The sequence below is a fragment of the Branchiostoma lanceolatum genome, chromosome 2, assembly GCF_035083965.1.
Source record: "Branchiostoma lanceolatum isolate klBraLanc5 chromosome 2, klBraLanc5.hap2, whole genome shotgun sequence".
NCBI lineage: Eukaryota > Metazoa > Chordata > Leptocardii > Amphioxiformes > Branchiostomatidae > Branchiostoma > Branchiostoma lanceolatum.
In genome coordinates this window covers 2,407,846-2,421,420 of record NC_089723.1, presented here as the reverse complement: position 1 = coordinate 2,421,420, position 13,575 = coordinate 2,407,846, and the positions used below count along the sequence as shown (strand labels likewise).

General features: G+C 47.0%; 2 protein-coding genes across 2 annotated transcripts; one reads left to right on the top strand and one right to left on the bottom strand.

The window, feature by feature from the left end:
• Window positions 1-2,182: 2,182 nt before the first annotated feature.
• On the top strand, window positions 2,183-5,870 carry LOC136426465 (oxytocin receptor-like). The gene is made up of 5 exons (XM_066415128.1): window positions 2,183-2,602; window positions 3,274-3,441; window positions 4,259-4,534; window positions 5,106-5,210; window positions 5,585-5,870. Exons 1-5 carry the CDS (start codon window positions 2,183-2,185, stop codon window positions 5,861-5,863), a joined length of 1,248 nt encoding a protein of 415 aa, XP_066271225.1. The 3' UTR covers window positions 5,864-5,870.
• A 1,322-nt stretch (window positions 5,871-7,192) lies between these two features.
• LOC136426463 (uncharacterized) lies at window positions 7,193-13,448 on the bottom strand. Its single transcript, XM_066415127.1, has 6 exons — window positions 13,063-13,448; window positions 12,441-13,015; window positions 11,142-11,384; window positions 10,384-10,615; window positions 8,953-9,090; window positions 7,193-7,868 (listed from the first exon to the last, which is right to left on the bottom strand). Exons 1-6 carry the CDS (start codon window positions 13,446-13,448, stop codon window positions 7,721-7,723), a joined length of 1,722 nt encoding a protein of 573 aa, XP_066271224.1. The 3' UTR covers window positions 7,193-7,720.
• Window positions 13,449-13,575: the final 127 nt, after the last annotated feature.

The following is a 13,575-nucleotide window of genomic DNA, read 5'->3' as shown; positions in this document are numbered from 1 at the left end:
AACGCTCTACGTAAAATTAAAACGGCCGATTACGCTCTACGTAAAAAGGGGCATGCAGGCCCTCATGTATACGCACGCTCACGTACGAAAGCTAATTGCGACGGGAACAAGTGAAGTATGAAGGGGTACACAATGCGTGTAAAGGCGGTGGAATAATGATAAAGGGGAAGGACGGAAGAAAAGAAGGAAGGAAATGGATGAAAGGAAATTGAAAGAAAGAAATTAAGGAAGAAAAGAAGGAAGCTAAATTTTCTCGCAGATAGCCCAACCCTGAATGGCACCGGGTGTGTTCTACTAAATTTCTATTCTATTTTATTTATTGGTTTGGCTGTTCAGCACACACAGCCAGGGCTGCCCAACTAGCCTGCATCCTATCTTCACTACGCACTGATTGGTTAATCCTGAATCACATGATTCTCACTACCATATAAGTACAGCGGAAGTTCACCCATCTGCCTCTTGTTGGATTCCTCCGCACTGCCGAGGAGCGTGGTGAGGTCGAACCAGTAAACGATAGCACTAGGAGTTCTCGGTGGGAAACAGAAGGGTTTTTCCTGGTGAAAGTCACCAGTTGACACCCAAGGGTTCACCTACACGTACATGAACAGTTTACAAGGGTCCGGCTCCGCCGCGCGACTTCGGCATTCCCCCATAAAGGAAAAAGGAAAGTGATCTCGAACCAGTTTAGCTCAAATGAACTCAATGAACAGATGAGCTAATCTTCCACTGGTCGTGACAGGAAGACAGACGCTATTTACAGTATTTACAAGTTTATTGTACCGGGGAAATTCCACTTGCTCTTTTTGACAAGCACAATGAACAGTGGACCACGGCTTAACGCCCCGTCCTAAGGACTGCGACCTTTTCCGGTAGCGTGCATGTCGGGTGAGTGACACAGCCGGGATCGAACCCGGGGCTTCTAGTTCCAGAGGCAAGATCGCTAACCACTGGACTACACGCGCTACCTCATATCTTGATCACATGTGAAGGATGATCCAATAAGTGCGCAGTGTGGATAGGTAACTGCTCACACGAGTAACTGGCATCAACCCAACAGTTTGTACCGATTTTCTCGGCAAAGTGCAGATAAGAGTTCGAGCCGGAGCGACATGTGCTTTTAGCGACAGGAACAGCGAGACTTTTACCAGACATCTTCAGACGTAACAACCCGAAAAATACCTTTATAATCGTTGAAACGAGCGCTTTTATGGTAAACAGGGCGATGGCACCGTAGATCATTTGATGTAACGGTACTCACTGTTTCTAAAGTCCCATGATTCCAGTCAATTTGCCTGACGTTAGGTATCTGTTTAAGTTTGCTGTGCATAAATGTTTCCTTCTTTGAAAGAAACGACCATTTTCACCAGAGCAGAGCAACCGTCACTCAATATAGTCGGGCGGGCGGGGGACGGTATAAGCTTCCTGGAGCACGTCACCGGAACGTAACCTTATAAGGCCGTATTCGCGTATATAAGGTTAATATCGCGCACATAAGTTCATATAGTTGTGTCCAAAGAGGGATCGCATCATGCATCTTACTCTGGTGCATCGTGGACCAAAGCGGACGAATGGGACGCAGCAGCTATAATTGGTTCGGCTATCAGAGGGTATACCGTATGCGCATAACGCTCTGGGTGCGTACATGTACTATATGGAAGTGTTGAAGATGAATTCCACTTTGTGATGAATTGTCCAACTTATAGCAAAGAGAGAGATATGCTTTTACAGACTATTACTACTAAGACAAACTTCACCCTATCTGGTACACAGAGCGATATTTTCTATGTACTGTTGTCATGTCCGACTCCTATATCTATGTACATTGGTCAATTTCTCCATAAATCATTCGAAAAGCGAGACAGAATTACCCATACATGAATATATATTGTAACAAATACACTGGTTTCGAAAATATTTTGTACTTAGAATTGTAGGATAGATTAGCCTTGTAGAACAGATTGTTGATTTCATGCCATACATTGTACCATGTACGATTGTTGAGCAATAAAGTTCACTTCACTTCACTATATTGGATCGTTCGTCGTTTGTTCGACTCTACCTTCCAACTATTCCCTTTTTTGCCGGATTCTACTATCCATACACCCGTAGGAAGGCCTGGTGGAGGCTACAGTTTTATTCTGATCGATGTTTTCCATCCCTCTTGTTCCCCTGCAGCCTAACCATGGCTGACGGCGACCCGTTTGCGGCGCCGGTCCAGCAGTGGCCCGAGTTCGTCCCGGCTAACAGCACGGACAGCCCGCCGACGCCCTTCCTCCTCAACGCGTCGTACCGCGAGCTCGGGCCCACCACGGCGGGTCCCAACGCCACCGCCTGGGAGGACGACATCGCCTACAACCGGCACAGCCGTGTCATCGCGCTCGGGGTCCTCTTCACTGCCGGGCTGTGTGGGAATCTCTGCGTCTGCAACTGGATGCGCGTGCACCGGAAGAAGAAATCCCGCCACAACACCTTCGTCTTGAACCTGACCGTAGCCGACCTGCTGGTGACCTTGATCACCGTGCTGTCTCAGATCATCTGGGAACTGATGGAGGACGCATGGATGGCGCTTGACGTGGGCTGCAGGGTGGTCAAGTTCGGACAGGTTTGTTTCTTTGTTTGTTTGTATGTCGACTGTTCGTTTATCACCTTTCCCTGGGCAATTCTGGCAGGCTCAACAACTGTATTTTCTGTACAGTCTAAAATTTGGGTAAGTCCAGTTTTTGTGCCAGAGTGTTCCCTCTTGTCCATGACAGTTTACCACAAGATCTACTCTTCTGTTTAAGGTCTATCATGATGGAAATTTTACTCATCATAATGAAAGCCCTACTGTGTTTTGTCTTGTCCGTGACTGGTCTACAATATCGACTCTGACTCTGGCCACTGTGTTTTCCCTTGCCGATGCCAGGTGTTCGCCAGTGTTTCCTCTTGTTTTGTACCTGGCAGGTCACTACAAGATCTACCTTTCTGTTTAAGGTCTATCATGTTGGAAAGTTTAACGTTATACATCAAAGAGGGCCTGCATGGGGGGTCCCGACAACGCTCTACGCTAAATTTGGAGGGCCGGCTACGTAATACGCTAAATTCAGAAAGCCTCCGTACGCTCTACGCTAAATTCAGAGAGCCCCCCCCCCCTACGCTCTACGCTAAATTATGGAGTGGTCGGCAACGCTCTACGTAAAAGTAAAACGGCCGATTACGCTCTACATAAAGGGGGCATGCAGGCCCTCATCAAACTCAAGTCCTAACCGCTGTGTTTTGCCTTGCCCATGCCAGGTTTTCGCCATCATCGCCTCCTCCAACATGATCGTCCTGCTGGCGCTGGACCGGCACAACGTCATCATCAAGCCGTTCAGCTCGCGCTGGCGGCCCTGGAAGATCACCGCGGCGGGCTGGGTTGTCTCTCTGCTGCTGGCCGCGCCGCAGGCCTACGTCTTCCGAGAGGTAACCAACCATTGGGTGTTTTTGGTCACGTGGCTATGACGTAATCTATGTCCGCCATGTTGGTGGGTTAAACACGGGGTCGCTGTGCATGCATGATTTGCATGATTCTCATTTGCATGTTCGTAAGACTTGAATGGTTCCCTGACCAAACACGGCGTGCTTTCCTTCTCATCCTTGGAAGTGCCATAAGTGTAGTGCATAGAGAGTACAACACGGTGTATTCCGGATCACCCGAGCTACAAGCCAGGTGACATGGAATACCCCATGCTGTATTCTTTAACTAGTATGTCATATCCACCAGAGAAAACATGCATATTTCAATGCGGAATGTGCCAGAATTTTAAAACCTTTGGTGTCCTCGAATCACCCCAAATTATAAGAACATCAATTCTAATGTTCGAATCCGGTATTCGAATTTTCGACAGCGGCGCACAAGAAGCTCGTTCGACTTGCAGTTCTATGGAAGCCCGTGGGATACAAAAAGAAGCCCTTGGGATACCCAAGAACACAGACAGGTCCAGAATACCCATATCAAGAGTCATCATGGCCTCATGTGATGCTAGGGTCACATTTCCAATCCGGGGGCCGACCGGGCAGTCTTTGGGAACGAAAAGTATGATATAAAAGACCCAAAAAACACAAAACGTACCTTAAAGTATCTAAGAGCATAGCTTGTGCAAATTTATGGACATACACGACTTTGATTTTTCGTTTCCGCAAACAGCTCGACCGTGCCCTGGTTAGGAAATGTGACCCTAGCGTAACCCAGGATACTAGTAGTACCTTACCATCTTCAATTCCTTCCCCGATGTCCCAGGTCCAGGACGAAGACGGCGTCCCTTACTGCCGGAGCATCTTCTCCTCGCGGCCCGCCTGGCACCTGCAGATCTACATCATCTACGGCGCCACCGTGGTCTTCGTCGTGCCCTTCTGCATCCTGTCCTACACCTACAGCCGCGTGCTCGCCAAGGTCTGGATCCGGGCCCGCGCCGGGAGCCCCCGGGAGCTCGAACGGAAGGCTGGCGGGAGCAAGAAGACCCATCGCCGAGTGTCGTGCGTGGCGCAGGCCGGTAACCTCCTGCCGCGTGCCAAGGTGAGAGCATTTCTTATTTCACATATCTTAGGACACCATTCAAAGGGGAAGGGCTAGCAGCCCCCTATAAAAATGAAAATAGAAACAGCATGGAAACTTGCCCAGTGTGCCACTAGGCGGCACAAGGTAAACAACAATACACCATTCATATTTACGAGAGCAATACATTATTAGACTCATCAGCCACCATAGGGCGTGCACCAGACGTGGACCAAACCCCTGAAATCTTCGTCAGCGAAGACAAGCCAGAGAGAGAGAGAGAGAGAGACATTATTAGATATCCAAGGTGGAAACTCTTTTAGATTTCAGTATCTTTGTTAGAGAATATCTTTGGACATCAGGAAAGAGCTAGAGCTCACCTTAATCAGCAGGACCATACACTCCATTGTATTTGGGATGGAGGATGATACCGACTTCACACCACCTTTGACCCATTGGCCGTCAGGTCATATTGACCACGTGTCTATCTATTTACGAGATTAGGAAGAATGTTTAACCATGCCAGGTATGGCGCCATGTACTATGACCTGTGAAGGTGACTGAAGGTTCTGACCCCAACCCCCTCCCCCAGGTGAAGACACTGAAGATGACCCTGGTGATCATCATGGCGTTCGTGCTGTGCGGGCTGCCCTACTTCATCGTCGAGATCAAGGTCGCGTTCGGAGGAATGTCGCAGGTTAGTTAGTGAGTTTAGTTAGTAGTATTAAGGTATATTTTAGTTCTTTTGCAAACAGAATTCTATACCGTTTTTTAGTTCTCTCTCACTCTCTCGCTGTGTGTGTGTGCTCGCACGTGGTGTGTATGTGTGTGTGTGCCTGTGTGTGTCTGTCTGTCTGTCTCTGTGTGTTTGTGTGTCTGTCTATATGTGTGTCTGTGTGTGTGTGTGCGTCTGTGTGTGCATGTGCGTGTGCGCGTGTCCGTGCGTGTGTGTGTGCGTGTGTGTGTGTGCGCGCGTGCGTGTGCTCAGAGTCATCGCATGCCATGTCGAAAGCTACCCCAGACCATCACGACATGGCTTTTTAACACGTCCCATTTTCCCTGCCGCCTCAGCTTGACATGGACGTGTACGCCGTCCTGGGTGTCTTCGCCGTGGCCAACAGTGCCGTCAACCCCTTCGTCTTCCTCTTCTTCAACTCCAACAACAAGTTCATCCACAGCCTGGAGCAGAAGTGCTGCTTCTCCTGCCTCAGTAAGAAACGAGTGCGCGAGGGGGTGAAGCGGATGGAGGTGGTGATCGCCTCCTGGTCTCCCAGCCGCCGCGCCAGCAGGCCGTCTGTATCACTCCGCGCGTCCCGTCCCGGGGGCAGGACCCTCAGCGCCAATCTGTGAGCTGCAGCTAAAACTATCTCCAAGCAGATCTATCGGTGGCAATATCTGTGAGCTGCATCTGGAACTAGAAACAACATACTGAACCCCATGAAACTGCTGTGCACAAGTAAAGTCAGCATCCGATGGACAACTTCGTATTGTCGATCATTCGCAACCCTGTGTCCGGACCAGAGGGTTGAGGGTTTGATTCCCAGCCGCTCGACGGACTTGAATTCAGTACAGGAAATGTTGCAGGCCTCAATCTGTACGAACACTTGTGAGAGCAAGGAAGTTAAAGTGGTAAGAGACACAACCCTAAGCACCCAGATGTCAGCTTGCAGAATAATTCAAATTCGCAATCCTGCTTCGAGATCAGACGGTGGGGAGTTCGAATCCCGTTGTAGCTCACCGGACTCGTACACTATAGCTACTGGAAAATATTTCTGGCTTCTCTCAGGACTCGTTTTCCAGAGAAGTAGACATGGCCCCAATGCCGGCTTCATTTGACTTCGTCTGATTCCACAGACACTCTCCTGCCACCTGCCGGACTATCAAAAAAGTGCAGGCTTTAAGGAAATCGAAGTGGCAAGCTGTGAAGAAGACTCTAGAATGACCTGTGCAGAAACAATGTGCCAAACACGGGGATCCTCGTGACAATTCTATTGATATTACAAAACCTATGTCGTATTTTCTAGACAAACCGACAACGCCATGAATTATTCATTGGAAGAAAATTAGGACGTTGATAGTGATTGTTTCCGTTGCTTATTTAGAGTTGTTTGAGTTTCAGTAACGTTGGTTTTGCTTGGTTGTTAGAAACTTGGTGTTCAAAGTTATGGAAAGTTGTTTATTCGTTTCAATGTTTTCTGCCATACGTATGTGGATATAACTTATGTTTTATTTGGGGTTCTTCGCCATTGACTTTGTCAGTTTTGGTTGGTGGGTTTTGTGCTTGTAATGACACATGTTAGGGTCTTTGTGGCCGTCGTCACATGGAACACTACATAGTCGAAGAAAGGACACTGTGCGTCCCTATTTATGCATACATTGTACCTGAATGTTGATGTGAAAAAGATTTAACTTATGTTTTATTTAGGGTTCTTCGCCATTGACTTTGTCAGTTTTGGTTGGTGGGTTTTGTGGATGTGTGACACATGTTAGGGTCTCTGTAACTCGTGTATAAACAGCGGCCGTATAGTCACATGGAAGACGCTGGCGTCCCTGGTCCTGCACATATTTTACCTGAGTGTTGATGTCAATTATAAATATATGTATATAGATATATGTATGTATGTAATACGTTGATGAAGGTTAGACATCCAGGTAATATGATACGCCAGAAACAGTAACTGTTTTTTGGCGATATATGTAATACACTTTTTTCTTCACTTTTCCGCACAAAGTGCCAATAAATATAAGTATAGTGTTCTGTACTTGGAAGCCTTGCCGGTCTCATTTCTATGCCTTTTGACTTGTCTTCTCGTGGTGAAGGTTGAGCTGCTCGAAAGCTAGTATCGGTCACGGACGTTCGAACGATGCAGAAGACATGCAATTAGAATACAAAGTGATCAAGGGGAACTCGCTCAAAGATCATCCCTCGGACATGCCGTAGCTTGCTTCTAATCCTACCATATTCATAATCATAAAGTGAATAATGAGGGCGACGTAAACTCGTTTTGACCTTAAATATTCAAATTTCTAGGTGTTACAAAAGAGGAAACCTAACCTTTATATATCCAATACTGAAATAATTGAGACTTACCCAAATTTTCGGCCGAAAGACCAAATTATTTCAGTGTGGATTTGTAAAGTTTAGCATTTTCCATGTCATTTATAAACACAGATGAACTTTCGCGGCTAAGTGTCATGCGAGACATTTTAAGTCCCGTTCTCTGACGGACGCGGTGTTAGTTGCGTGTACTCGGGTCCGTGGAAGGAGAGGTGCTTGTCCAGCGTGAGCTCCAGCTGTCGGAAGGTCGGGCGGTCGGAGGGCCGCCAGCGCCAGCACTGCTGCATCAGATCGTAACTGTGGTACACACAGGGTAAGCAAAATCTAGCGTGAACTTATGCTAGGGTGACATTTCCAATCCGGGGCCCGGCCGGGCAGTCTTTGGGGAAGAAAAATATTACCTAAAAGACTACAAAAAACACAAAATGTACCAGAAAATATTTAAGAGCATAGCTTGTGCTAATTCATTGATATACAATTTAATTTTCCGTTTCCGCAAACAGCCCGGCCGGGCCCCGGTTTGGAAATGGGGCTCTAGCATTAGCCTGGTATCAAAAGCTATTGTAGCTCCCGAGTCTCCTCTATTTGCGAAGAGGAGACTCAGGAGCTATAATAGGTTGATACGTAATCGTAATGAAAGTAGAAATAAGCTGAAATGCTAAAGATGCAGTTTGAAATGAAGGCACCAGGGGATTTAAAGGCACCCAGAGCATTTTATTAGACTTAAAAACTGGAAATATTCTAGTTGCTGTAATCTTGATAATTAATGTCACTGTTTACCACATTTGCGTTCGGATTTCTTGTCAAAAGTGCGCAAAAACGGCACAAAAATAATCTACAATGTGATCTTTTAGTTTTACGCGCCTACTGTAAATACTGTAGATACCATAGCCCTGCCCACCTCCGTCAAAACATAGAAATGCAAAATTAAAACATAAAAATGCAAATATTTGACGGACATGCAGTCGCTCTCTCATTGGTCGAACCGCTAATTGTGATGGACAGTCAGGGTCAGTCTATTAGGGTTTGGATTTTCTATTAGTTCTCACCGCACAACGACATCGTATCTTTGCTCCTTTAATGTCGATATGTATTGGTATAGTGTTATTGAAACTTACTATGTGTAGGAATGACTAGAAATTTGAGTTTTTTTATTCAAGTTTCAAGCCTCATAAAATGCTGTGGATGCCTTTAACGTTATATGCCTCCTTACAAGTTATAACGGTCACGAAACTTGAACGAGTGCCTTCATCTAGATTAGCTAGCTTAGTAGAAGTGTTTTGTAAGAAATTGTGCTTTTTGCATGATACTCGTAAAATATGTGTGAATAAGATAAAACTCTTAAACAGCTTGACTAGATTGCGGGGACCGTCAGACTTACATGGCGTGTGGGCAGCCCTCAGGTTTCGACATCCTGTATCCGGCCTGGAGCTGGTCCTTCAGCCCGTCTGATGGCACGTCAGGGTAAGGCACGCCCCCTAACGTACTTATTTCGTACAGCACGATTCCGAAAGACCACCTGTTGAAGAGAGTGATATTTTAATCATGTAGTTCCCGCGGAAATGCAGATGGCGTAATCAATCCATTTAAGAACAGGTGAAACCAGACAGGTGATAATTAGGAATGCCATGTGCTCTTATAAGCGATGAGAACACACGTACACGAGCACAGGACAGAAGTCGCACGTTCGGAGCAAGGGCGAAGGAAGCGGGAAGGATAGCATCAAAGATACCAGAAAGAGGAAGGGGTGGGGTGGGGTGGGGAGGGGTTCGACAGTTAGGCAGAGGGCAGACAGGGAAACATATGGCGTGGAAACTATCGCCAGCTTGCCCGCCCACCCGCCCGCCCACTCTTTGTTTCCAATACTGATAGGACATACTAGAAGATCGAGACTTCGTCAGTGCAGAAACGTCCCACTTACACCCGATATCAATCCCCATACCTAACATGTGAGACGCCGTCTGCACTGTAGCGGAGGACTACATGATTAAGATAGACTCTTATTAGACCGGGCGGAATTTACCGTCTATATCATTGTTACATGGTACGTTTCATTTCATTTAACCAGCAGACACACTCAGGTCTCTTGACCTGTTTTTCAGGCTCCCTGGATACAAATACAATGCACATACATAATACACAAGGGTCACAAGAGCATACTATTTAAAAACTCGGTACCAGTCCTAATTTCAGCCCTAAAGTCCATTTGTAAAAGTCGATACGGCAGTGAGTTTCCTTTCTTCTGTGGGGAGTTTATTCCAAAGTTCAGGACCCGTGTACTTTAGACTGCTCCTGAATGATTGCCTGTGGTATATGCAGCAGGTGAGGGTCCCATTTTGCGAACTGCAGTATTGTAGCTTCTTATTGTAGAGTGGAGTAAGGTTAACTATCGAGCCAACTTTCAGTTAGCCTGGGTGCCATCCTTTGTACTTTATCGGGGCTCCTATCCCATATATACTTGCTTCCTCACGAGTATGGGAGCCCCCGTAAAATAAGTAGGATGGCATTCATGTTACCATCAGCGTGATGAAGGCCAGCGTAGTTTACTTAAGTGCCCCATCCATTAGGACGGCACTCTCGCCGCGCGCTCTCTACGACCTAAAATTTAACAAAGTGCATAGCCAATTTCACAGACGCTTTGTGTGTTTTGTTGTCTTTTCAGCCATACTTTTACGTTTTGCATGATAGTCCGATTATGAAATCAAGGATTAGACTAATTCAATTTAGGTCGTAGCGAAAGCGCAGCGAGAGCGCCGTCTAGTGGAATGGGGGCTATGGGCTGCACTGCAGATGTCGCCATGAACCTACTCACACGTCGCTCTGCGCGGTGTAGACTGCCCCATCCTGCAGCCGTTCCGGCGCCATCCACTTCCAGGGGATCTTCCTCAGCCGGTCCTGCCGACGGTAACCTCGGCTGTAGATGTCTTCTGCCAGCCCGAAGTCGGAAATCTTCACCTTCAGGTCTTCCCCGACCAGGACGTTCCGGGCGGCCAGGTCTCCGTGGACGTAACGAGACCGGGCGATGTGATCCTGTAGAGAAACATCTATGAAATAGTGCAAGTCTTGAAACCTTTGCGGTTGTTTTATGTACGCAGTTTTCCTCTCTATCGCGAATATGCGTTTCCAATGTATAACGGAATCGTGTCAACCGCGTATCCAAAACACCGCAAAAACCTCATTTCCCTTCTACCGCGCCTTAGCAAGAAGGTGGAAGTTCGTCGATGATCTAGCAGAAAGCCGAAAAGTCAATGCAACCACCTGTCTCCAAACTGCCCATGACAATCTTGACACCTGGACAAAAGCACGGAAAATGAAACTGAAAGTGAAAAGCAATACATTTGTACTTCACCAAAGTCGCCCCTACGCCACTAACTTTATACATCGCCGGCGAACCACTGAACGAAGTTAAAGTCGTTAAGTTACTTGGATTATTTGTGCAGGCAGACCTTGGCTGGGAAACACAAGTCGACCATGTCGTCAAGTCAGGTAATAGAAAACTATTCCTGCTCCGTCAGCTACGCCGCCTCAACCTTGGACTGTCTTGATTGTGAAAAGAAAGCTATCACTCACCGTCTTTGTCGAACGGGGAGAAAGAGTCGATCATCACTATGTCTTCTTGTCTTCTCCTCATCCGCCGTCTTAGAAGGAGAAGGAACCCAACCAAGGCCACGATCATCACCACGATGATGCCGACACTGGTGGCTATGGATACAGCCAGGAACGGGTCGCCTTGGCCTGGGCTGGCCATGGGTGTGTTACCTTGTTCTTGGATAGTTGAGGAACTTTCTTCTTCAAAAGGTGTTGTATTTTGATCTGCGGACCCTAAATGAAATAAAGATAGTGCATAGAGATACGACTTGTTTTGGGGTTGTTTTAAAGCTACATAAAGATAGTGCATAGACCTACGACTTGTTCCTAGGTTGTTGTGTTACCTGGTTCTTGAGTGGATGAGGCAATTGCGTGCAAAAAGGGTGTTGTACTTACGTCTTTGGTCTGTTGACCATATGGGGTGAAGATGGCATGTATTCTTCTTGTTTGTTATCAGCATGTACACAATCATACCAGTGAAATGAAAGCGGTAACTGGTAGAGGCTGGTACTTCCAAAATAAAAATCTCTGCCAGCTCGATTTCACCGCAAGAACATTTGTTTTGAGCATCTTTTTCAAAAGAAAAAGAAACTAAAGATTGTGAAATCATTCGCGATCGGATGAGTTCAAGCCAACACGTAGAGTCCCTCATGGGGTCCAGTCATGTAGATAGTTTATATAAGGAGATGTTTTCCAAGGCGAAAATGAAGAAATTAGAGACTGTGTTAATTCCTTCGCAAACAATGGAGAAGTTCAGAAAATCAGGCCAAAGAGATAAGGAAATAAGTTAAATTCTTCCGTAGCTATCGTTAAAGTCAGTAACCAAGGAGTCGCTACTTCAATGAAGCGAATGCTATTACGCCATGCAAACACAAACTCGCATGCATGAGTGGAATGTCAACAAGTACAGATGTCTTATGAAAATACAGCGTAATTATGTGGGTACATACAGTAGGTTTTAGTCTGTTAAATCACTCTGTTCTTGAGGTCGGCATGCGATGTCAACTGCCTAACAAATAAACCAATGATCAAGAATTTCGGCCAAGATGCATGTACGTCTAAACGGTTTGGGGTTCGAATGTCCGAAGCTACACGCTTTACCACCTTTACATGTGTGGGGATCGACGTTGTATGTGCTGAAATAGTAACTCATCTATTGTGCATGCTATTGGTTCTGGGTGTTAGACCGGTCGTTACTGCTACGTACACAAACCACCATGGTAACGTCGGAATAGCAAAAACAGGTCAGAATCATCCATCAAGTATATTATTTGAACTTACCGTTCTGACAGTACAGACCAGACCAGCCGAGGTCACACTCACAGGTGACTTTACCCCCATGTTCCTCCGAGCACGACCCGTGAGGACAGACACGGTCCGGCCACGTCTCCCGCAGCGACACTCCTAGCGTTTGAGGCGGGGAACTGCAGCTTGGATTTCCCAGGTCGCCATCAGTGAGTGACGAGCTGTTGATCCACCGTACCAGACCTTGTAACCGACAGTCACACATCCAGGGATTGAAGCCCAGATTGGCGGTACTGAGCTCGGAAAGTCCAGTATAGACATCGGGAGGAAGGGTTGTGAGGTTGTTATGCTCCAGACCCAAGGTTTCTAGCCGGGCACACCCGGAAAATACCTCGGCCGGCAGCGCAGTGAGGTAGTTTCTTCCCAGCAGCAGCGAAACAAAGGAGGCGTTGGCGAAGACTGCCTCGGGTAACCGAGTGATCTTGTTCTGATCGAGTCGTAGGTCGGTTAGACTACTCAGGTCGCTGAAGGCTCCGGCTGAGATGATGCGGATGTCGTTGGAATACAGGTGTAGGACCCGAAGATTCCTCAGGCCAGAAAAGACGCGCCATCTGGAATTTCTTGAATGTTGTTTGCATCAAGGAATAACCTTTCCAACTTTGTAGGACTTTGAAAACCTCCACTTCGGAGGTCCTCTATCTGGTTATTGGACAGGATCAGATCTGTCAGATTAAGCAGCTGGGCTAACAAGTCGCTGTGAAGACGCCTGATTCTGTTGAAGTTTACGCTAAGTACTCTCAGAGGAACTCCAGTAAAGACTTCGGGAGGCCACTGCTGCAACAAGTTGCTGCCGAGAAACAACTCTTCTAGCTTGGTCAGGTTCTCGAAAACGTCCACAGAAAGAGCAGCGATGTTGTTGTCGTTCAGGACTAGGCGGAACGTTTCGGTGGGAATGCCCTCGGGAACTGCCATCAATGATCTCCGACTGCAGAAAACGTGAGCCCCGAAAGTGTCGTCACAGACGCACACTGCCGGACACGCCATTGCGTAGGTCGGGAGGAAGATCACCAAGAGGAGGAGACAGAGTGAAAACATTGTCCTACAGCCGACAGTCTTCAACTGCATGCAGAGAATTAAAGTGTAACCCCCGTTATATTATGAAGACAGTCAG

What these genes read in the sequence shown, in the direction of transcription:
- LOC136426465 (XM_066415128.1), top strand. Translation starts at nt 2,183, where the DNA reads ATGGCTGACGGCGACCCGTTTGCGGCGCCGGTCCAGCAGTGGCCCGAG. An exon ending in GGGTGGTCAAGTTCGGACAG is followed by an intron (nt 2,603 to 3,273) that starts GTTTGTTTCTTT and finishes TGCCCATGCCAG; the next exon opens with GTTTTCGCCATCATCGCCTC. An exon ending in CGTTCGGAGGAATGTCGCAG is followed by an intron (nt 5,211 to 5,584) that starts GTTAGTTAGTGA and finishes CTGCCGCCTCAG; the next exon opens with CTTGACATGGACGTGTACGC.
- LOC136426463 (XM_066415127.1), bottom strand. Translation starts at nt 13,448, where the DNA reads ATGGCGTGTCCGGCAGTGTGCGTCTGTGACGACACTTTCGGGGCTCAC. An exon ending in GGTTTTCAAAGTCCTACAAA is followed by an intron (nt 13,016 to 13,062) that starts GTTGGAAAGGTT and finishes AAGAAATTCCAG; the next exon opens with ATGGCGCGTCTTTTCTGGCC. An exon ending in TACACCGCGCAGAGCGACGT is followed by an intron (nt 9,091 to 10,383) that starts GTGAGTAGGTTC and finishes TCTCTTCAACAG; the next exon opens with GTGGTCTTTCGGAATCGTGC.